This window comes from Mesocricetus auratus, unplaced genomic scaffold, assembly GCF_017639785.1.
Source record: "Mesocricetus auratus isolate SY011 unplaced genomic scaffold, BCM_Maur_2.0 Super-Scaffold_4256, whole genome shotgun sequence".
Classification (NCBI taxonomy): domain Eukaryota; kingdom Metazoa; phylum Chordata; class Mammalia; order Rodentia; family Cricetidae; genus Mesocricetus; species Mesocricetus auratus.
The window spans coordinates 48114653-48137218 of NW_024429182.1; the positions used below are offsets into that span (position 1 = coordinate 48114653).

A 22566-nucleotide genomic window follows, 5' to 3' on the forward strand; every position below is an offset into this window, starting at 1 on the left:
GAGGGGAATCTCAAGATGAAAACTCGTGGTGTGATGTACTGGAAACCCCTGATTCTATTCTATTTTCTATATTTCCTAACCTTAGAGCTTAGGTTGTTTTCTCTAGTATCACATCTGACTTAGCAGGTAGCATGTGGATGCAATGGTTTCTAACTTGTTTCTTCTGTAATCAAAACTCAAACACACTTAATGCATAACTAATAAATATATCTAGTAATATTCTGACATAACATGGCATCAGAAAGGAATTTAATTAGGTATCTTCCTGCTTAGTAGGAAGACAAGTGAGGGAGAGATAAAAATAAATCTTATCTATATGTCCTGATGTACACTCACTTGGACATGGGCATACATTGACCTTGATATTTTGTGCTACATTTTTATGGCATACAAAAGAAGTATTTTCATACTTCTTGAAGGAAAAAAACACATCCTCAAATCTTCAAATCTGTTGCTTAAAAAAAAACAAACCAAAGTTAGAAAAACAGGAGGAACATTAGACAAAGTAGCAGAAATGTGTAGTCAGTGTGAAAACCTAGTGTGATTAAAATCATTTCACCCATTTACTTTAAAACCAACTTTGCTGATTTAAAGCACTTTTAGGTTGTCTAAAGTATGAATAAAACATGTGCAAATGCTATTTAGCTAGTAAATGGATGGCATATTTATTCCTTTATAATCTTATGAAGAGCCAGAGGAATGATCTGTCAAGTTCTTGGGGAGACATGAGCACGTCATTGGAAACCTACACACACACACACACACACACACACACACACACACACACACACACACACACACACAGGTATCCACATCAGAGTTGGAGTCTTGTGCTTCCCCGTGTGTGGTTCTTGAAAAAAATCAACACAGATTTCCTGGAACATTCTTTTCTTGGTGTGCCGGCGATACCAAACCTCCTTAAAGTGATATAGGATATGCTGTTTCTTTCATGGGAGGACTTGATGGCATAATTATCACCACCTGTAAAGTCAATCAGATGTTATTACATTATTGAGATACCCTCAGGCCTTCCTTTCTTTACCCACGTATTGTTATCATCACCAGTGCTGACCCTGTCTCTACAGAATTGAATCTCACATCCATCTGATGTACTTCCCAGGCATCCCTTAGGTCAGGCTATATCTAGGACACACACTCAGTTGTAGAATTTTACCCTTTAGGAACTTCTGGCTGCTGCTGAGTCTTAAAGTGGAACAGTATGATGTGTAAATGAGAGTACCCATGAGTTTGCTTTAAATGATGTTTTATAGAAAATACAAAGTTCTTTTCCCAAACTAATTTGCTGATGGCAGCAGGATACACAAATCATGACTTGGTTGCCATACATAAAGCACCGATAACCGGACTGGCCCAGAGAGTCAGGAAGCACACCGAAAGCATAAGCAAGTCTCACCCTTGTTCTGCCAAGGCATCTGACATAGAGTTTGACAGGAATAGCTGAATATTCCAGAGATTATTAGACTGGCATTGTATGTTACTTGTCATTGCAAGTCTAGACTCAGAGAACTTGGGAGCGATGCTTCTCAGCTTTACTGCCATTATAGTGGTCACAAGAAGCACAGACTTCCAAATAGTTGGTACTAAGGTCTGAAAGGTATGAAGGAATTTGCCTATGCCCAAATGCTTCATCACTCAGTGAAATCACAAAATCTCCAGTGATACCCAAGAAACTTACAACTCTAGGACCTGAAATTTCAAACCCATTATACACTTCTCTGTGATCTAGTCCAATGTGCTTCTTTAAGCTGAGCCTGTGGAGATGTAGATGTGGTGTTTCCTGCGAGCTCCCAGAAAGAGGAACAGAAAGATATAGGCGAGAACCCAGTGATCTCATCATTTTATTATCACCTTATTGTTGGCTGTGAGTCCTGTCCATCCCTGGGCATATGGGCAATGAGACTATTGAGCAGCTATGGGGTTTTACTAGCTACTAACTCACTTTAGAGCCCTCAATATTTAAAGAACACAATGGTCATACTATTGTCCTTGTCTACTTCTGTCTCTATTCCCATTACCCACTCTTTGAGATCACCTTTCTGAACAGAATCCAGAAGGATCTGCTACAAGTATCAGGGTAAGCCAATGCCCAGGTGGGTACCAAGTGACAGACAGGTCTTATTCCCAATGTTTCTTTGTAGCCAGAGAAGGATGCTATGATAAAAGAGTGAAGTAAATCTGGTACCCTCTGTGGACTTCTAAGATGTGAACTGTTCTCTGGTCTGGACTCTATGGGGTTTTCACTTGCAAGAAAAAAATGGTAAAACCATACTATGTAAAACAGAATGTAAAACTAAAATCCTGGATGTCTCTCAGTGACCCTCTCCTTAAGTGTGGATGAGACCTGAGAATAGAACAGCATATTAGTCCTGTGAATAGGCCATATATCAGTTGACTTTGAGCTAATTAACAATACTCTAGAACCTGTTCAACTTGTGTGAACCAAAAGAACTCAAAACATCCATTCCCTTGGTATCTTTAAAGAAGTGACTGTCCTACTTTCTATACTTAAGAGGATGTGAATTGTGCCCCGTGACTATACAAGAGAAGCTTGAAGCTTTGACAATTCAGAGGATCCCACAGATCATTCAACTGCACAAACATTATCCTGGTGAGTCCTTGAATAGAAAACTCAGGTAAACTGTGCCCATACACCACCAATGGGAGCTGAGAGGTGATGAGTGAGAATCGTGTTGAGCTTTTTTGTTTGTGTGGCTTACTACAGAGTAACAGAAAACATGAAAAGACATATTCAAATGAAAGCCAAAACTTACCCCACCAGGGTTACAGCACATCACTCTGCATCCAAAGGCAGAGAGAGACACACCAATGCAGAACTCCAGCACACTTAAAATGACCACCACAATATCCAGACCCTGTCAACAAATCACAATGCAAGCATGTGAGGAGTGGGGGTCACACATTCCAAACATTTCTACACTGAAAGAGTGTAGGCACTGGCCAAAAACATGGCTCCTGGTACAGCCTGATTCTTAGCCAGTTTTTGACTTTCTAAATGTTGCATATTCTGTCATTTTTTGAAGCACACACATTAGCTTAGGCCCTATGACACTGTTGCCTTTCAATAACACCTGTAGCTGATTCTTGCTAAATTTATGTAGTGTAGTCCAGTTATTTCACACAGTATGATCTCTACCTGTTATTTCTTATAAAGGACTCTCTTTATCTGACCTTTTTATTTATAGTTCCATGCTTCATAATGGTTCTTTTTTCACAAGAAGATGAGAGCTTCTTGAACTAAGAGAGCTGTTTCTTAACTTTCCCAGTACTAACCCTGAGATCTTGCATAAATTATGTGCTCCAGAGACTTAGAAGATGGCTTAGCTGGTAAAATGCTTTCTATGGAAGCATGATGAGCAGAGGTTAGATCCATAACATAAATGCCAGATGGGCATACTAGCCTGCATTCAATACCCACATGCAGGAAGGAGATTGTTAGAATAAAAACAATAGTTAGACAAGCTGAATCTGAGAGATTTGGATTGAAGTGAGAGACCCTGCCTCAAAGGAGAGAGCAATTAAGAAATACACCTAATGATAATCTTTGGCATAAACACACACACACACACAGACACAGAGAGAGAGAGAGAGAGAGAGAGAGAGAGAGAGAGAGAGAGAGGCACACGCAGAGACACTAATTAGAACATGCATGCGTATATTCATACATAACACACAAACATAAAAGGTGTGTGTATGTGTGTGTGTTTCAAGATCTGTGGAATAATGTCACTAATTCCCAGGCAGGAACATACTTGACACTTCAAGAATAATGAGGTCCTTCCTTATGGGAGTCCTCTGATGGCGCAGTCATATCTGATGGGAACAGCAAAAGTCACAAGGCCAGCACAGCTGTTTGACAATGATCCAGCAAAGCTGAGCAACATGATGGCTGTCATGCCTGTTAGGATAAAGCATGGGTGACCTTGGTGGAATCCATGGAAGACAAGGGTGTCCAAGGTGGGGGACAAACATGCCAGGCAGACCGAACTTGAGTGAGAAGTTTTATTAGAAAGGGAAAGGGGAGAAGGAATGAAAAAAGAGATAAAGAGACACAGAAACAGAGAGGGGACAGAAGAGAAGAGGGAGACCAGAAAAGTCCTGTCTACCCCAGCGGAACAGTGGGAAAGAGAGCAGAAAGAGAGCATAAGTGGGTGGGGGTCCTTTTAAAGGGGTCCTTTGCACCTGCATGCTGAATAGGAGACTACCTGAGTGCATTCTGCCAGGTGTCAGGGGCAGATCAACATAATGCCTGAATCCTTACCATGCCACCATTGGTTTTCATCTCCACCTCTCGCATATTTGGGTGACAGTATTTGCAAAATTTGGGGATATTGGATTGATGGAAAATTTCTTATGAATAATTTGTGCCTTCTCCCAAAAATGCTGTTTTAAGCTTTCTCAAGAAAGTCCTGAACATACTATTCCCTCTGCTTTAGGGAGATATCCTTATCTACTTGAAGGTCTTCCCTACACCGTGGAGGTTGTGACATATATAAAGAAGCCAGAGGTCTCTTTATGAGGCTACCAGACACTTTTGAAGTATCTTTCCCTGTACTTATACAGGAACAAAATATTCAAAATGAAATAAACTCAAAAGAGTCAACAAGACTCAGTGGGCTATAGGAGTTCACCACAGTTCAGATTGCAAGCCTTTTCCCACTTACACTCAGGCAGGTACGTGGTATATACAGCGACAAAGTTAGACTAGCTGAAGTTACCTCAGCCCTACACAGAGACTTATATTAATGAGCAAAGTATAGAGGGGAAAGATGATAAAAGAATGAGGTACCAGGACCTCCCTTTCTTTGAAAAGTTAGCGTATGCAAAGCCACTATGGTGTCATATGATCAAGAAACCACAGAAGGCCAGGGTTAGACATACAGACAAGCTTTATAAAGATATAAAATGTGAACATTGTACTATGCCAAAATTTGAATAATAACTGCAGCAGCTTTCGCCTGAGGATATTTCTTGGACACTCTGACCATTAAGTGTTAATAATACACTGCTTAGGACACAGCAGTGCGCTCAGGATGTCTTGAATATTGTTTTGGCCTAATGTCCTTGTAGCCATAAAAGCTGCCAACCTAAGAACAGCCTGTTATATGCCTCTAGATTCTTAATAATTGGGTTATGGGGTTAATGAGTAAGAATGATTACAAAAGATAACCATTTATCAATGATGTCAAAACTTGAGGGAAAATTATTAGAAATGATAACTGTTCTATCACAGTTTATTAATGAAGAAAAGGAAGTGAAACACATGTCCAAAAATGATATGATCTATGTTTTGGAACAACATGAATGTATCCCTACTGACTAAACTCTGTATAAATAAAGATGCACTCTGGCTGCTAGTCAGTCAGGCTGCAAGATTCTCCCAACCACCATGGCCTGACACCCTCCCTCCCTTGCCTACTCTTTACATCCCTTGCTGGGACCGGTATGGGCTTCCTCTCTGTCCATCTCTCCTAAAATGAAAGTAAGAAGTGTCCTGTGTCTGATTCCTCCTGTTACTGCTCTTGAATCCACCTATCTTCAGACCCTGCCCTCAGCCGGAGCTAGACTCCAGCCCTCTGACATTAAGATGAAGCAGGAATAAAAAAAAGAGTCACACCATTCAGAAGACATTGTGATCTTAACAAGAAGATTGGGATGAAAAATGATTCCATTGTACAATGTGAAGAAAGCAGCTACAGAGCTTACAGCATCCACAGAACTCTTTTAAGCAAGAAGTATTGTGTGAGATCACAGGCCCCATGACCAAGAAAGCTGCCTTACACAGCTTTTAGTTCTAGAACTATGTTCATATCTTTGTACCCTGGAGGTCTACGAGGAAACAGGCCTTCAGAAATAGCAAGCAAGATTATTAATCAGAATAACTACATAGAATAGGTAAATTATAGGCAGGAAATTCCAGAACTTATCTTTGCCAAGTTCTGAATGACCTTGGAAAATTTTCCATCCACTAAACATTTATATCTCATTTTGGTTGAGTGCCTAGAGGTTGAAATGCTTACTATAAAGACTTAGAATGTTCAAGGGAGATAATTAGTTATCGATGCCACTCATACAATTGTGTTGATGTAAATAAATAGGGCCCGATATTCATGAACTTTAACTTGGAATGGAATGACAATGCCGTTTATTCTGCGTTAGGAGTGAGAATGTTGATTCCCTATATTCACCTGCATTTTCTTCTCTTTTGGTCTCACTGTACCCAGGGATCTGAATGTGAAATGTAAAGGCCTGATCTATTTCTCCATGGTTTCTAACTTCTCAAGGGGATTCTATAATTAAGGAGTGTTATTCTTGGTTTTGTTGAGTCAGTTTACCCCAGCCTTGCTTCAATCATAATTCCATGAAAGCAGAAACCACTCACCATTAAAATGGGCATGGTAATGTTGCAGCTTTCCAAAGAGTTTCTGTATGTACAGTAATAGTAATGGAAAGAATGAATGCTTGGACTCAGTGAGCTGATTATGATTCCCGAGAAGGCAAACACAGAACTGGTGATGTTCAAGCCTAGGCTACTTCGAACCTAGAAAGAATAACATTGATTAATTCAGTATCCTCCAATACCCTTAAGCCTATCTCCACCCATCACCCTTAAATGCTTCAATTCTTTCCTTGCACATCTCATCCTCATTGTTTTGACTAATTCAAAAGTATCCCAATTTGTCTCTACCATTATTTTCAACTTAAATCTCTTGTTGAAACAAAAATGTGAATGTCATTTCTACAATCAAATCTTTCAGATTGCCCCTACAGACACATGAAGCATACTCCAAATTTCTCCTACCAGGGATTTCAAAACTATTATACTTATTAAAAATAAGTTTATTTATTTATTTTTGATGTTTGTGCCTGCAGAGGTCAAAGAACTTTTGGGAGTCAACTCTCTCCTCCTTCCACGTTGAGGTAGGACATCTCTTGTAATTTCTGAAGCTGCACAGCTCTGCTAGAGCCTCTTACATGTCCTGTGGCTCAAACTCAGGTTGTCAGGCTTGACACCTTCACTGGCTGAGCTTTCTCCCTGGACTGTTTATCATACTCCAGCTGATGCAGGAGATCTCCATATGTGGTCTCTTACCATTCTCTGTATCAAGATTCCCTGACTTCTGCTTGTATAAATGCTGCTGGGCTCTCATTGCCCTGTCTCCTTTGCACATTTCCTTCTCGGGTGTTTATTCACTTCTGCAATTCTTTTCTAGTATTGAAAGTATGTCAGCTTTTCATAAGAAGCAAATCTTGCCAGGAAAGTGTGAGTGGTTTGGTGAGAATGTAGCATGGTAGGTATTTACTAACGATGCAGCTATGGGACATGCTGGGGCATAGATTTGGAAGTGTATTAAACACACTCTAGAGTTTAGTGTATCACTTTTGAGTAAGGAAAATGCAAATGTTGTCCTAACTAGTGTCAAGCTTGTCAAGATCTTTGTTTGGAGCCTTTTTCTTGGTTTTTGCAACAGATATTCTGGCATGTTACATTTTAAATGTGTCTCTTCCTGAGAAATAACTCATTGTGAATTTGTTTTATTGAATATTCAAAATCTTTTCTGGATACAATTAAGAACACACAGTTTGATCAATCAGTCAATAAATGCTATATCACTAAAATGTTTAGTGCCGTGCTCCTGGGCATGAATAGTAAACTTCAAGGTAGAATTGATTCATCGTCCTTGACTTTTGCTCTACTGAATCTCTATATCTGTACCAAGATTCTCTTTGAAAATCACTGACACAATATTCAACCTCATGTCAGGACTTAGCTAATGTTTTGACTGAAAAAACCAGTAGGCAGATTCTTCTAGATGAGATACAAACCCTCCCCCTTTGTTTCTTAGAGATTAAGAATATTTTTTTACATCCTGGCAGAACAGATACTTGGATTATATCCTTCTTCTTTTGACATCAAAATAACATTAAAAAACCTCACCAAGCCTTTTGTAGTTCTTCTTCCTGCTACAATTGAGAATGATCCTGAAATAATAAACTAGAAATAAGAGGTAAAATGCAGGTTAAAAGACTTCATACATTATTGGAAATTATAATATATTGAAGCCTACTCCTAAATTTGATAAGATACATAAAACAGATTGATTATCTTGAAAGAACGCCCAAAGTTAAAGAAATTTTCTCCTTTTCCTAGAAAACAGAAGAATTCTACCAGACAGGTGGCTGGTACAACTCATCAATGTTTTCAGTTCTTTGACAATTTCATCCACTTTACCTCCCCACCTTATTACCCTCTCTCATTTCTTTTTTTCCAATGAAGCTCTTCTTCCCAATAATTTTTAACACACACCAAAATTGCTATTAAGACTCTTTAAGAACTCAGGAACACAAATGTATAAATTTCTAAAATAAATTGCTGTTCACATGGCAGCAAAATTTGGGAATTTATTAAATAAAGAAAGAAACTAAATGTTATTCTCATTTAAAATAGTTACTCTAATCCAGTTGGCTTGGTCAGTCATCTAGCCAGAGAAATACTCCTCAAGAAATTAGACTCACCTTAAATCATGCTAAAGAGATAGGAGAAATAATTATCCCTTTAATGAAATACTGTGGTTTTCTTTCCTAGAATCCTGGCCTTCCAAGTGCTGTCCCTAGGAGACAGCACATAGCTCAACTCTGTCTGTCCACACATCTGAGTCCTGACTTAGAAAAGATGTAACTATTTTTTCTTCTTTGTGTTCCTGTTGTGCATGTTTTCTAGAGCCTAAGTATCCTTTTTTATTTAGTACTTTGGGCTTCATTGCTTTTTCTCCAAAATGTCCCTCCCACCATGTGGCTGCTTGGCACTACATGGCTGACACCCATGACAACTTAACTTGGGTGGCCTGGGTTCTTATTTGCTCCTCTGGTCTCCTCTCCTTAACTTCTGATATCTACAGCTTGCCTTTCCTGGGGTTTTTCTCCTGAACTGCTAAAATTGTCCTTGAGTTTCAAGCATATAATATAAAACATATAATATAAAAGTGGCAGGGGGAAAATAGCTGTTTAAGGGACGATGACTAGCATATTTTTAGATGTGTTGTTTTCTTTAACTTGTCAAGTGTTTCAGTTTGCCTGAAATGGTCAGTGTCAACACATTTGGACTCACCTAATTTAACAGTTCTCCTATATAGGTTTCTAAGGTAGCGTTCCACATTTGATTTTTACATTTAAATATATTTTCTTCATTCTGAAATGAGGGAACTAATAAGTTTGAAAAACTTATTCTTCAAAACATTTCTAATGTCAGGATGTTAGCTATTTCATGTAATTCAAAAGCTGGTGGGAAGTAAAGACAGAGACAGCACCTAAAATATGTTACAAATACATGGGATGGTCTCCTCAATGGTACTGTGTGTTGGATCTTGAGTGTCTACCAAAGGCCTTTGTGTTAAAGGCTTGTTCCCTCCTTATCGTGTGCTGCTGGACTGTGGTGGTATTTTTAAGAGGCAAGACCTAGAAAGAAGTTTTCTGATTATGAGGCAAGCCTGCAAAAGAGGTAGCAGTGGTGAACATGAGCAATAGACAATGGTACCCATGTGTACAAATATCATGATGCCCATTATTTTGTATCTTTGATACTAAATGAAAATAAACCAAAACAAGATAATGGATACTTTAGTATCAACCCACATGATTATTTGAGAAAGACACTTGAATGTTATTATTAAAATAAGTATTTAGATATTAATATAATTTATAGAGGCAACACCTAAGACTGTCACTTAAAACTAGTATAAATGACTAAACTCTCAGTAAGGCACATGGGAAAATATTCTATTCATTTTGTTATTTCTCCCATGAGTTTCACAGAAGGGTGAACTATAGAAGTGAATCACAATTGGTGCAAGTTAGTGATAACAAATCCTTCACTCTTGTTAAAACTGGCTTGAAAATCTGCATTGAAAACATCTATAAGAAGGGAGATATGTTAATAAGTCAGATTTACTACTATCAATTGAGTAGTTTATACAACTGAATTAAACAACACTGGAAATGATAAGTCACAAAAATTAATTAAATTAATTGAAGAAATTAATGTTAACATGTCCAATTTATTCTGATCCGAGTTCATGGTTAAATACTACTGCAATATATCTTCATTGATACATACTAAATTTTTAAACCACCTGTGGCATTTAATGTTATATATGAGTCAAAGGATTTTTAAGGCTTTTTTTTCCTGAATGTTGCAGAAATACTAGATAGGTCAGGATTCCATGGGTTGTTGGCCAAGGAGTTCACAGAATCTTTGGAAACAATGCAAGCTACTGTCATTGTTTTTGAATATCCACCAGAATTAAGCAGTAAGAGCCAATTGCTGAAGACACCACACATTCATTATAGATATAAGGATAAACAATCTTCACTGTTCTCATCCCTGATCATAGAAACTTTGTTCCCCAGTGCAGGATGGTCAAGGGAAGTACTCAAACTGGCCAAAGCGCTGAGAATAAGTGACTATTGAATTCTTGGTTCCCAAAATGGAATTTATGCAATGTACATGTGATACACATGCGCGCGCGCGCACACACACACACACACACACACACACACAGAGAGAGAGAGAGAGAGAGAGAGAGAGAGAGAGAGAGAGAGAGAGAGAGCCAGCCCAGTGAACATCACAGAAGACTGAATGGAAAAACTGTAAGAGCTAAAGGATAGGAAGGAATGTGATGGGGTATAGTATTCTGGGTACAACATGGTCATTACAACCATGAACACATAGAATCTGTGGATTCCTATAGAGACCCCAGAAAGGGAGTGAGGAAGAGAGGGAGAGAGGAATAGAGGGAGGGAGCAAGAGTGATACAGAGAGAAAGAGAAAGGACAGAAGAAAGAAGATGGAAGACTAGTTAGGGGAAGGTAGTTGGTAATTGTGGGAGAGAGATGAGAGGCTGGTGCAGATATAAGTACAGTGTACTATATACAAATATTCTATCACCTATTTTTCAAAATGATTAAATAAAAAGAGATAAGAGCCCCCTAATAAATTAATAAATAAATTCAGAATAAAAAATTTACACTAGACCCACTTGTAACATAAGATATGCAACTCACCATCAAAGACCCCCAAATTGGGTACCCTATGTACACTGAAACAGGGAGTACGTCACTGTATGGCACAGTGGCGCTTATCATCATGATGCCTATGGTGAGGTTCATGAAGGCAATCACAATCTGCACAACCTAGATGTGACAGCAAAGAAACAAGAACAGATCATTTACCACAAATGCGTGCCCACGTAGCCACCTTTACAACCACTAAGTTACTCCCAGTCTCCATCTTTGATACACTAAGATGCCGTTCTGGATAATCTTCTCTTGGTGTTTTTGTCCATGCAGCTGCGGATATAACAACTTATCAAAACTGCCCCACAGAAAGTCTATCATTATGCTAGCAATTTTAAAGCTAGAAGGAATTATTCCCAAGTCTTTTCCAAGATGCATTTTCTGATACTGCCATAGCTGCTCTCCTTAGTCTTATGCTCAGACAAGAGTGACCCAAGAATTAGTAATAATGACTTTAACCAGAAGAAGTAACTTGAAGAAACATACCTAGCAACAGAGTGAATAAAGAGAAGAATAAACAGAGCATTGTCTCTGGGATCTGGGACCTGAGGGGAAAAATGTTAATAAAGTGCCCTGAAGATGGGAGAATCCAGGGTTGGAGAGGTGGCTCAGAAGCTAAGGGTACACAATGCTCTTACAGAGGACCAGAGCTCTGTTCCCAGCACACGCATCTGAAGGCCCGGAACCACCAGTAACTCTAGCTCATGGGAACTTGATGCCCTCTTCTGGATTCCATGAGCAACACACATACACACACACACACACACACACACACACACACACACACACACATACTCCACTAATTTTTAATCTATTTTATTCAGTCCAGTCAGATTTTCTGGGGTTTTTGTTTCATTTTGAGTTTTGGCAAAAAGTGTTTTCAAAGAATTCTCCATTTCATCTGTGTTGCTTACTTTGTAGACTTGGCAAGAGAAGCTAAGAAAACAATGAACTAAAACAAAATCTACAGTTATGATTTTCGCTGAAGAGACACAATAAAATCTATTATCTGTTAACCAGTCTGGATAAGAAAAAGAAGAGTGAGGCACCCATTAGTATCAAGCCATATGTGCAAGGCAGACGGCCCTGCTTAAGCATAACGTGTCGCAGAAGACACAAGCCTGGGGAGCGGATTGGATTGGTAAAATGGAGTTGATGGGAAAATGAAGGAGAAACAGTGGGAAGTGTATAAAACCGTCAGTGTTGTGGGAATTCGACAGCAAATTGTATTGGCTGTGGTTTTCTTTGGGGGTGCACTACCCGAATACCCAAATAAAAGTGAGGGTGGGGTAAAGGGCACTCCCTTGGGTGTAAGTGAGATGGCAGCGAGCCATAGGAACAAGCATGGCTGGCAGCTTGGTTCTCGTGCCCTTTAGGATTGGGTGGAGACGGTGCAAACTGTGAAAGTCTGTCTGTGGATCCACAGTGGCAGCAGCTTCATTCTGTATTGTGAGTGTACTTTATTGATTGACACCTATTAATAAATCTGACTTGATCATAGAGTTCGCTCCCTCTTTAGTCAAGTAATGAAACAATCAATAAAAATGGGGGGGAATCAATGGATATTAAAAGAAAAATAGTCTTCCCCGGGGAGGAGTACACCAATTGGTTATCCAATATCAAATGGACAACCCTGAAAACATACATACAAATAACATTCAGACTGAGCATTTTATATATTAGGAACATGTATTTATATACATATATGCATGTAACAACAATCAGTGAAAAAGAGGCCATGAATTTGAAAGAGAGCAAGGAGGGGTATATGGTTTGGAGGAGGAAGGGGAAGGGGAAATAATATAATTATAATCTCAAAAATAAAGGAAAAATGAAAATGGCTAAAATTCATCATGTAAATATATAAAATTGTCAAATAATAAAAAATGGGGAAATGACAAACTTAAGTACTATTATTTAGTATTTGTTATGTGCAAATCTGGTAAAGTGTGTGTGTGTGTGTGTGTAAAATTGTACTCCATGTTAATAGATAAAAAGACAATACTGCAAAAAATAACAATTCTCCTCACCTTCACATAAAACTTTAGTGAAACTCAAAATCCCAGTCATTTACATTATACTTCTCTAGGACTGATACTCAGCATGGGTTACTACATAATGAGTTCCAGGCCAGCACTGGGTACATAGCAGTTGTGGAGCCACAGGAACTCTCACCACTCCCATTTGAAATACTCAAGACAGCACATAAAGGGTGGGCAATCAGGTATCTCCTTTGGAAACGAAATACAGCTTTGCAAAATGCCAGGGTTCAGATTAAATTAGTAACAGAGAGGCTCGGTCACAAGAAACTGTCCCCAAAATATGACCTGATGATTCTCTGGATTTCCTCGGTGTCTGTTGTTATGTCACCCTTTTCATTTCTGATTTTGTTAGTTTGCGTGTTCTCTCTCTGCCTTTTGGTTAAGTTGGGAAAAGGTTTGTCAGACCATGCTGGGAAAACCCACAGAAACAGTCTATCTGAGGAAGTGGGAACTGATGGACCCCAGTCTGACAGCTGGGGAATCAACATAGGACCAAACCAGACCTCCTGAACGTGGACAGTCTATGGGGCCTCTGGCAGGGGAACCGGATATATCCCTAGTGCACAAATGGACTTTAGGAGCTCATTCCTCATGGAGAGATACTCTCTTAGCCTAGATAAACAGGGGAGGGCCTAGGCCCTGCCCCACATGACTTGACAAATTTTGATGATCCTTCATGGAAGGCCTCACCCTCCCTGGGGAGTGGATGGGGATAGGATGAGGGGCTGATGCAGGCCATGGGAGGATGGGAAGGAGAGGGAACTTGGATTCATATGTAAAGTAAGATTGTTTCTAATTTAAATAAAATTTATTTTAAAAAAGAAAGAAAGAAACTCTCTCCAGATTGGCAATGTTGAGGTAATGAAAACTTTAAAAGGCAAGTCTGATGGCTAGATTTATGTTATCGTGACAAAAACTATAGACATCGGAGAGGAGAAAACCTCGACTGAGGAAATGCCTCCATAAGACTGGGTTGTGGGCCAGCCTGTAGAGCATTTTCTTAATTAGTGATTGATGGGAAAAAGTCCAGCTCATTGTGGTGGTGCTGTACCTGGGATGGATATCCTGGGTTCTATCGGGGAGCAAGCAGCACTCCTCCATAGCCTCCACATCAGATTCCCCCATACAGGTTCCTGCCCTATTTATGTTCCTATCCTGGCTTCCATCAGTGATAGACTACATTGAGGAAATTAAAGCCAAATAAATCCTTTCCTCCTCCAACTTGCTTTTTGGTTGTGATGTTTTTGTCTCAGCAATAGAAACCCTGACTAGGACAGCAAACAGGATATTTGTGCTGGAACTATGGATTGAAGATGAATATCTCCCATACGCTTCATTTCCCAGATAAGGGTGCTATTTTGGGAAGTTCTGGAAGTTTTATAGGGGATGCTTACTTAGAAGAAGTAGATCACTCACTGATGGGTGGGTCCAAGTGGTTAAGGATAGAATTCATCCTTGCCCTTACCTGTGTCTACATAATGTTCTTGTAGACCATTAGATAAACAGGTTTTGTCATATGCTCTGCTGGCAGGATGTTTGAGTCAAGAGGAGGAGTGACACACCATGGACTGAGCCTCAGAAACCACGATCAAAACAAATCTTTTATCCTTAGAGTTGCTTTTCTAGTGACACATGTCTTAGTGATGCAAAAATAACACACAAAAAATGATACCAGAGAAGTGATTAAACCTGGCCATGGCAGTACTTCCCTTTGGAACAGGCTTACAGGAGGAATTTTGAAAAGCTTTGGAAAGCCTAAAGCAATATGTACACAGATCTTAACTGATGGTTCATGTAGGAGCTTAGAAGACAAGAACACTGACAGTGACACAGAAGAGTGAAGACCTAGCTTGTGAGGTTTGATCTATGGTATTGGAATTGAACTAGAATTCACACATGTGAGATGTTGGGGAAAATGTATCTACAACTTCTCTGTGTCCTGAGATTTTGAGTGAGGCTAAATAAAAAATGCTAATTAACTTGGTATAGAAAAAACAACATACATTCAGGATATGACATGGATATTGCTTGCTGGCTTTCAGACAGATTTACAATGAGAATATAAGTTAATAGAACATAATGTTATTTTTTGAGAATCTAAGTTCTACAAATTAAACACCAATAACTCCAAGACTATTTGATGCATCAAAATGCTAGCAGGACACTGTGGTTGGTGTTACATTAGTCATCTGATAATTTATAGCACTGTTATTCTCTCAAAATAAACATACCCCGAGGATTTTGGGTTCTCCCTTCAAGAATTTCTCTACCATCCTTTTCCATGATTGTGAATTCACATATAAAGGCTGTTGTCCCCGCTGCTGTGCATCATAGCCAGCTTCCAAAGCAGTCTGTTCTATTCCTTGTATGGTTATCATGGCAGCAGAAATAGCTCTAGAAGAAGAAATACAATTTAGGGTGACTTCCTGGAAACAAGAAACAGGAAGTCCAAATACAATATGACATATAGATTCTAATTGAATTAAATATGCTAAAAGATACAAATTAAGGAGATCCCATGCTACCATTCTAGTTAATGATGTGTTAATCTACACTCTGTATTTTGAATTGATTATGTATACTTACATCTACTTGTGAACTTTTTACACTCATAATCCTCATCATTATCATTACCTATTTTATGCCTGGATATCTCCATCTAATATTTTCTGTAAAGTTTGTCCATAGTCATAGGTTCTTTCCTTTTTCTTTCTTGAAAAACTCTATTTTGCTCTTCTTATATTCTGAAAGGTATTTTTTCTAGTTATAATAGTCATGTCTGTCAAGTACTCTTTCTTTCAGCACTTTGAGTAAGTACATCAACCTAGTGTCTCCTGGACCATGGTATACTTTGCTGAAAAAAATTCAGTGTAAGGCTGATCATGATTCCCCTGTGTGTGAAATGTTTTTTCTCTCAATGTTTTGAAGGTTCTCTTGTCTTTGGTTGTCATTATACCAGGAGAAAATATATTTGGAACACTTGTGCTTACAGTACCTAGATTTTCATGTCTCTCCTAAGATTTGGTTCTCATAAATAAATCTATTCTTATTTTTTTATCATTTCTCATTCTAGTTTTGTAACAAGAAAATTTGTTTGTTATTAACATCTTAACAGCATCTTAGGGTCTTTTCACACTTTAAAGATTCCTTTCATATTTTTTCTGCTGTGGAAAATTTCAAAAGAATCATTTTTTAAGTTCTCAGATTTCAAAATTTCTGCTTGATGTTGTCTGCTGTTTAAACTATTGTATCTTAATTCTTTTTACTGAGGTCTTCAATCTTTCTGGTTTTGTGACATGAATCTGTCAAAAATTTTATTCATACCATGAATTCTCTTGTTGCATTGAATTGTCCAACTGTGTCCTTTTGTATTGTACCGAGTTCCTTAGGATTATAATCTGTATTCTATTGTTACTTCCATTTTTTTCCATTTTGACTTTTGGAGTCTCCAATATATTGAACATATTTGTTTTTCTACATTGACAATTTTATTCCTGCACATTCAGCTACCTTGCAGTATTTTCTTTTAACCACATCCCTTTTCTGCTTTGCCACCACAACAAAAGTCCATTCTCATTTCTTCTTACACACTGATAGCATCACATGTGTTCTGCCTTCCTTCATGAACAACTCCCCACCACACGAGTTCCTCGGCCAACAATAGTAAGGAAGTGCTTGAGAAATTTGTGTGACTTCCCTCATAAGCAACAGAAGACAAAGGTGTTGGGAAAGTAACGGGTGTTTCTTTGAAGTCCAATTTAATATGTATTTTTGTTTATTTGCTTTTTGCAATTATTTTTGCCCTTATTTTTCCAAGCATACATTCATGGCATGTAGAAAATGAAGATTCTGTCTAACTGTAGCCACTAAAACCTAAGTAGGTCTAGGGCAAGAGCTCCATCCACAGGGCTTGCCTGGCAAGCAGGAGAGCTTTGGCTTGATCCCCAGCACCCACATTAAAAAATGAAAAGCTAGCACAGTGGCAAGGGTTTGTAATGTCTGTACTGGAAAGGCAGACACAGGTGGATCATAGGGCTTGCTGATCCACTAGCCCACCCTAATTGGCAAGCTCCAGGCCAGAAAGAAACCCTGTATCAAGAAAACAATTATACGTAACCAGAGAAACCGACACCCAAGGTGGACTGCTGGCCTCCATATGCATGTGCACAAACATTCATCCGCATACACACCATCAATTATACATATGCGTTACATGTGTACATACACACACACTATTTAAATACTCTAGCTCCACTCACTTCAGGTTAATTTTGGAAATAACTGTATTAGAAGCCAAGCCATTGAGCAGTACAGTACTAGCCTCCTAAGATCTTTGCAGTAGATGCCACCTCTTTCTGGAATCCTCTAAGGAGCTAACAGCTACTCTCAGTGAATATTGTCAGTCCTTGGTGTCCCCAGATTTTGGGTGGAATTTACCTTTTACTGCCTTCCTAGTTTTGATAGGAGATGCTTACCCTAATGATTCATTTTAGGATAAATTAAAATGGCACAACTATAACACTTAACCTTCAGTATATTTTCCTTACATTTCCAAAGCCCAGTACTTGGGACAGTTTCAGGTAAAAGCTGCCTGTGCATCAGCAAAGCAGAGCATTCCACATTTGTAACTTCATGTCACCCGCACATGTTATATGTCTAAACAGATCCCCTATATAAGCATGTGTGAGCAACCCATGAAAAGATAGCCTTGTTGATAATAGTGACCATCTTCCTTGGGCTGCCAAGCTTCAAAATCACTGTGTTTCTTGCTGTAACAACTGAACTTCCCAACACTGACCCTTTCAAGTGGCTGGCAATGTATTCAGGCATGGCAATAGTGCATCACAGCCCTGGGGATTCTTCTGAGTTTGTGGACTCCTTTCCAGACAGACTGGAATCTTCTCCAGGACAGACTCTGTATCAACAGTGTCCCCTACCATATTTCCATGGTTCTCTGGTAAAGTGGGTGGTGTTCTGGATATTTGAGGAGGCTGATGCTAGCTGTTTCTAAGGAACTCTACAAGTAAATTGATACAGCTGCTCCATATATTCACATCACAATAAGTATACTTTTTGACACAAAGTAAATAAATTCTTCAAGGACAAAATAAATTGTGTTTATGGGCTAGAGCTCAGTGCTCCAAATTTCATATAAAAGAATATTACATGGACATGAGGGATAGTTCTATAGGCTAGGGAGGTATCTGCCAATGTTTTACATTATCTATGACGTTTATGAAACTATTGGCAAGGATAGTGTCTTTATTTTTTATCCATAGTACAGAGATTCAGAAACACAGGCAACCCCAGTCCTTCTAATAGCATCAAACTCGGTGTGGATCAGCACCAACACCAGTCATGTTTCCTCACTTTTATATGAACATATCTCTATGGGTCAGAATGATTTAGAAGGAATCACCAAGAAGATGGTCTAACAGGTCAACCTCTCGTAGGACAAAATTATAAAATGAAGTGGAAATTCAATAGGAAGTCTGAACCTAGATGATTCTTTGTACAAGATAATGGTGGAAATGGGGGGGGAGATGACCTGGGCTGGGGAGTCCTGGGCTAAGATCCAGGAAGTGGGGGTTGTAGTTGAAGTTCATACAAGCTTCTAGTCATTGTTTCTTCTGGGTATGTTTCATCTCATCTGAGCAAAGACTACACATAGATTCCTCTGACACTAATCCAAGGGCCACACTAACAATCTTCAAGGCCTCTTCCATTCCTAGTTTATGATCTCAGTATCAGAAGCATGAATAGTGCCAAAGATTAGTGGGGACTTACATCAGGTCACAATCTATCTCAGGACTGGAGTAAGTGTGTTAGACTAGGGTCTCGACTTTCTTCTCCATCTATATCCTACAACTACATCCACTACATTCTGCATGTGGCAGGTAGTTTTTTAACTGATGAACTGTAAAAGTAAAATATACTAGAAGAGAACAAATACAGTGAAAGAAAGGACATTCAAAATCCATGAAATGATTACAAGTGAAGGTGTTGCTTTCTGTTGTTAAGACCAAAACTAGCTAAAATCTCATACAGAACCCACTTTTGGCTTTTACTAGACTTTTTTCCTGCCCCCCAGGACTGCAGCACAAGCTCCTCAATGACCCCAAAAGTACATGCCAAAGTGAACTCTTTGCTGCCTTCATCTAGAACAGTGGCTTGTACTATGAGACATGGCCTCCTTTTCCCCTCCTTAGTCTACTCCCAGGTGTCCTAGAACATGAAATGAAAAACCATCATCACAAAAGGCTGTGGAAGGCAAGTCTGCACCTACCTTTCTTCTCAACTGGAAAGCCAGACAAAGAGCAGTCTCTAGGAATGTGCCTTAGGTTCTCTGTTCAGATGTGGTAACTTGCCCACAAGCCATGCGCCACTAAGCTTAAGTCCAGTATTTTTCTAAATCCTGGAGGTTTCTGTGGGGGAATCTCTGAGAAATACAACTAGTTCCCCTTTTATTAGCAGAAGTATCCACTGGTTCTGCCTCCTTGGTGTGTGGGTGTTGCTTTTTGGGAAATGCACTGGAAATCAGTGTCTGTCACAATCTTTCTGACGAAAACAACAGCACAGCTTTTACTGAGCATATCAGTGTATGTACTTAACAGGCCATAGTTACCATCATAGCCTTTCAAGCCATTTTGAAAGCCAATTTCAAACAAGGTTGGTGGTGTATTTCTGGAGTCCTATTACCCAGGAGTCAAGAGTCTGAAGGATTGTGACTTGTAGCCAGCCTAACTGTCAAAAGGAGACCCTCTCTCAAAACAGCAAAAACTAACAAATGTCTCCTTACGACAATTTCACATATTTTCATGTCACTGTTCTTTTTCCTAGAAAATTGTCTATGCATACTTTTCATATGGGATTTTTTAATGAAACCCCACTGTTTTGAACTAACTATAAATGTTCATCAAAAAACAGCATGTTGGTTGCAAAGAAATAAATGGTGCTTTGCAATTATGAAGTAAATAACCCCTAAGCCAAATAAGCATTTAAAACAAATTGTTCTTGTCATCCCCCATAATCTAGAATTGTTCACCAATAAAATAATCCTTGACTTAATGTAAGAAGTATTAGTCTGTTTTCCATTATTGCAACAAAATATTTGGTATATGACTTTCACTCATAGTTTTGGAGTCATGGAAGCATTGCCTTGGCCCTTGCTGATTTTAGTTATGGCTCTATGGAGAAATGGTGGGCAAGTGGCTAAGAGATGAAGGTCACATGAAAAGGTGGAAAGATGATGATGTATTGACTCACCTCAAGGTCACACCTCATAAAGTTTACATTTTCTCCACACTTCCCCACTGAAGATCACAATCTTGACTCACAACCCCTTTGAAGGGCAGATGCATCCAAATCACAGCAAAAAGCAAAGTGCTTAGCAATGTTTATTCATTCAAAAATTTCTTAAAGACAAATTTTCATATATTAAGCAAAGGTCATGATTAAGATGGTGTGGAAGGATATACATAAACCTTGCTGCTGGGGAGTTTGAAAGCTGCTAGAAAATTTGGACAACTCAACACACAAACACATTAAAACCCTGGCTAATCAGTTCTCTCCAAGGTAATGCAGAACAAACCGAGTCCTAGTAGGACCCCAGTGACCTCAGCCTTGGAAATAAGGAAGAGTCATTCCAGAGGCAATGACAGATGAATGAGATGACCAGATGTAAAAGTTGGGGATGGAGGGAAATCCTGTGTGCTGATTCAGTAGCAACTCTTTCAAACTTTTACAGAGGGGCTTTAACCAAGTAGAACTTTCACAAGCAGATGGGCTGGAGGAAATGTGGTGGTTCTATGGTTCCAGGGGAAGCTGGAGTGCAGGTTCTGTGTGGCTTCTTCCAATGTGATGAATGCCGTCAATGGCTAAAAGTGCCTCCATAGTTGAAACTGTAGACATTATCAGCAAGGTTTGGGGCTGGGCAACACAGGTTTTCTTAGGAACAATGGTTTGGGGGATGTTTGATTCTCATTTTCTCCATACGGGTGAGACTTACCTGAAATGACCTCTTGAATGGTTGATGTAGTGATAGCAGTAATAGAATACAAATCATGTGTTCTTAGAGTCATTGTATATCCTGGACCTTGGGTTTAGTGATTTATAAAACTCTGTTTAGTACTAGGGTTATTAGGGTTAGAGCCCTCATGGTCTTAACCATCTAGATGCTACCATTCATTCTCAATTGACCAGTTAAAGACGCAACTAATAGTTAAGACTTGAGAAAGGAGATTTATTCCATGTAGCTACATTGAAAGAACAAGAGGCACAATGAGCTCCTCTTACCCAAGCGCTTTGTCAGGGTCTCCACATGAGGTTTAAGTTGAAATAAAGGAAATCACCTATCTAAGCAGTCCTGGCCCAGGTGTGGTTCCCTCACCCACTCATCATTGTTGGACTTCATTCTGTCCTGCAAGATGATCTGACAGGTTGTCAGAAGTGCAAAAAAATCTCTTTCCAAGAGACAGATCCCTCTTCTGCTGGTGGCAGGACTTCACCCATTCCTTTTTCCAGCACAAAATTCATGGAAAATTTTCAATTTCTTGGGACCAATCGACAAGGAAAGAGCACATGTTTACTTGAAACTGGGCTGTGTGTTCAGTCTCTATGTAATGGTGGCTAACAACCATTCACAAAACCAGGCTCTGTAACTCTGAAGCATCCTGGAAACTCAGGAAACAGTTTACTTGTAATTCTGACTCTGGAAGCAGGGGCTAAATATATGGCTCTGGAAAGGAAATTTGAATCTTGAGCTATGAGGACTCAATATGTATTAGAATGTTTACAATCCAGTGGTGACTATTTGTCCTACTATGATAAGACAAGGCAGGGATCCAAAATTTGTGATACCAGGTACACAGGAATCCAATTTTTAAGACAAGCATGACACCATTATGGCTTTGTTCAAGAAAGCAGGGGCTTCAGTGGTATGTCTGCTTGTGGTGATGTATTATTTATGATTTATTAAAACTTGCCTGAGGATTCAGAAAGAAAAGTCACCCACAATCTATAGAAGGTGGCACACACCTTTAACCCCACCACTTGGGAGACAGAGGTAGACAGATCTCTGTTAGTTCAAGGTCACACTGAGCTACAAGAAATATATCCAGTCCTAGAGAGAAATAGCTGATACAAAGATAACCTCAGCACTTGAGCTCACATGCCTTTAATCCCAGGACTCATGAGAGAAATTTAAGGCAGGAACAGGGTCTCAGAACTGGATTTACTCTTCAGCCACATTGAAGATAGGAAGGCATTTAGTTTTAAGGTTCTCCAACCACACTGAGGAGAGACTACAGTCTGAGGTTTGGTAGAGCCTCAGTCTGAGGTAGAGATTAAGAGCTAGTGACTGACTGCTTTGCTTTTCTGATCTTCAACTTGAAGCTTAAACCCCAATGTCCGT

General features: G+C 39.2%; 1 protein-coding gene across 2 annotated transcripts; it reads right to left on the reverse strand.

The window, feature by feature from the left end:
• Positions 1-640: 640 nt before the first annotated feature.
• LOC101825174 (membrane-spanning 4-domains subfamily A member 4A) lies at positions 641-19607 on the reverse strand. Of its 2 annotated transcripts, XM_005063266.4 has the most exons (7): positions 19441-19607; positions 15386-15548; positions 11101-11229; positions 7979-8035; positions 6422-6580; positions 2793-2894; positions 641-981 (listed from the first exon to the last, which is right to left on the reverse strand). In XM_005063266.4, exons 2-7 carry the CDS (start codon positions 15530-15532, stop codon positions 919-921), a joined length of 657 nt encoding a protein of 218 aa, XP_005063323.1. In that variant the 5' UTR covers positions 15533-15548; positions 19441-19607; the 3' UTR covers positions 641-918. The 2 variants fall into 2 exon arrangements, with proteins under 2 accessions (XP_005063323.1, XP_021081399.1); XM_021225740.2 differs by lacking the exon at positions 11101-11229.
• Positions 19608-22566: the final 2959 nt, after the last annotated feature.

Excerpts from the sequence above, each read along its gene's own strand:
- LOC101825174 (XM_005063266.4), bottom strand. The coding sequence starts at position 15,532 with ATGATAACCATACAAGGAATAGAACAGACTGCTTTGGAAGCTGGCTAT. Across the intron at positions 8,036-11,100 it reads CAATTTGGGGGTCTTTGATG|TTTATTATTTCAGGATCATT; the intron begins GTGAGTTGCATA and ends TCTTATTTCTAG. Across the intron at positions 6,581-7,978 it reads GAAGAACTACAAAAGGCTTG|GTTCGAAGTAGCCTAGGCTT; the intron begins GTGAGGTTTTTT and ends TATTCTTTCTAG.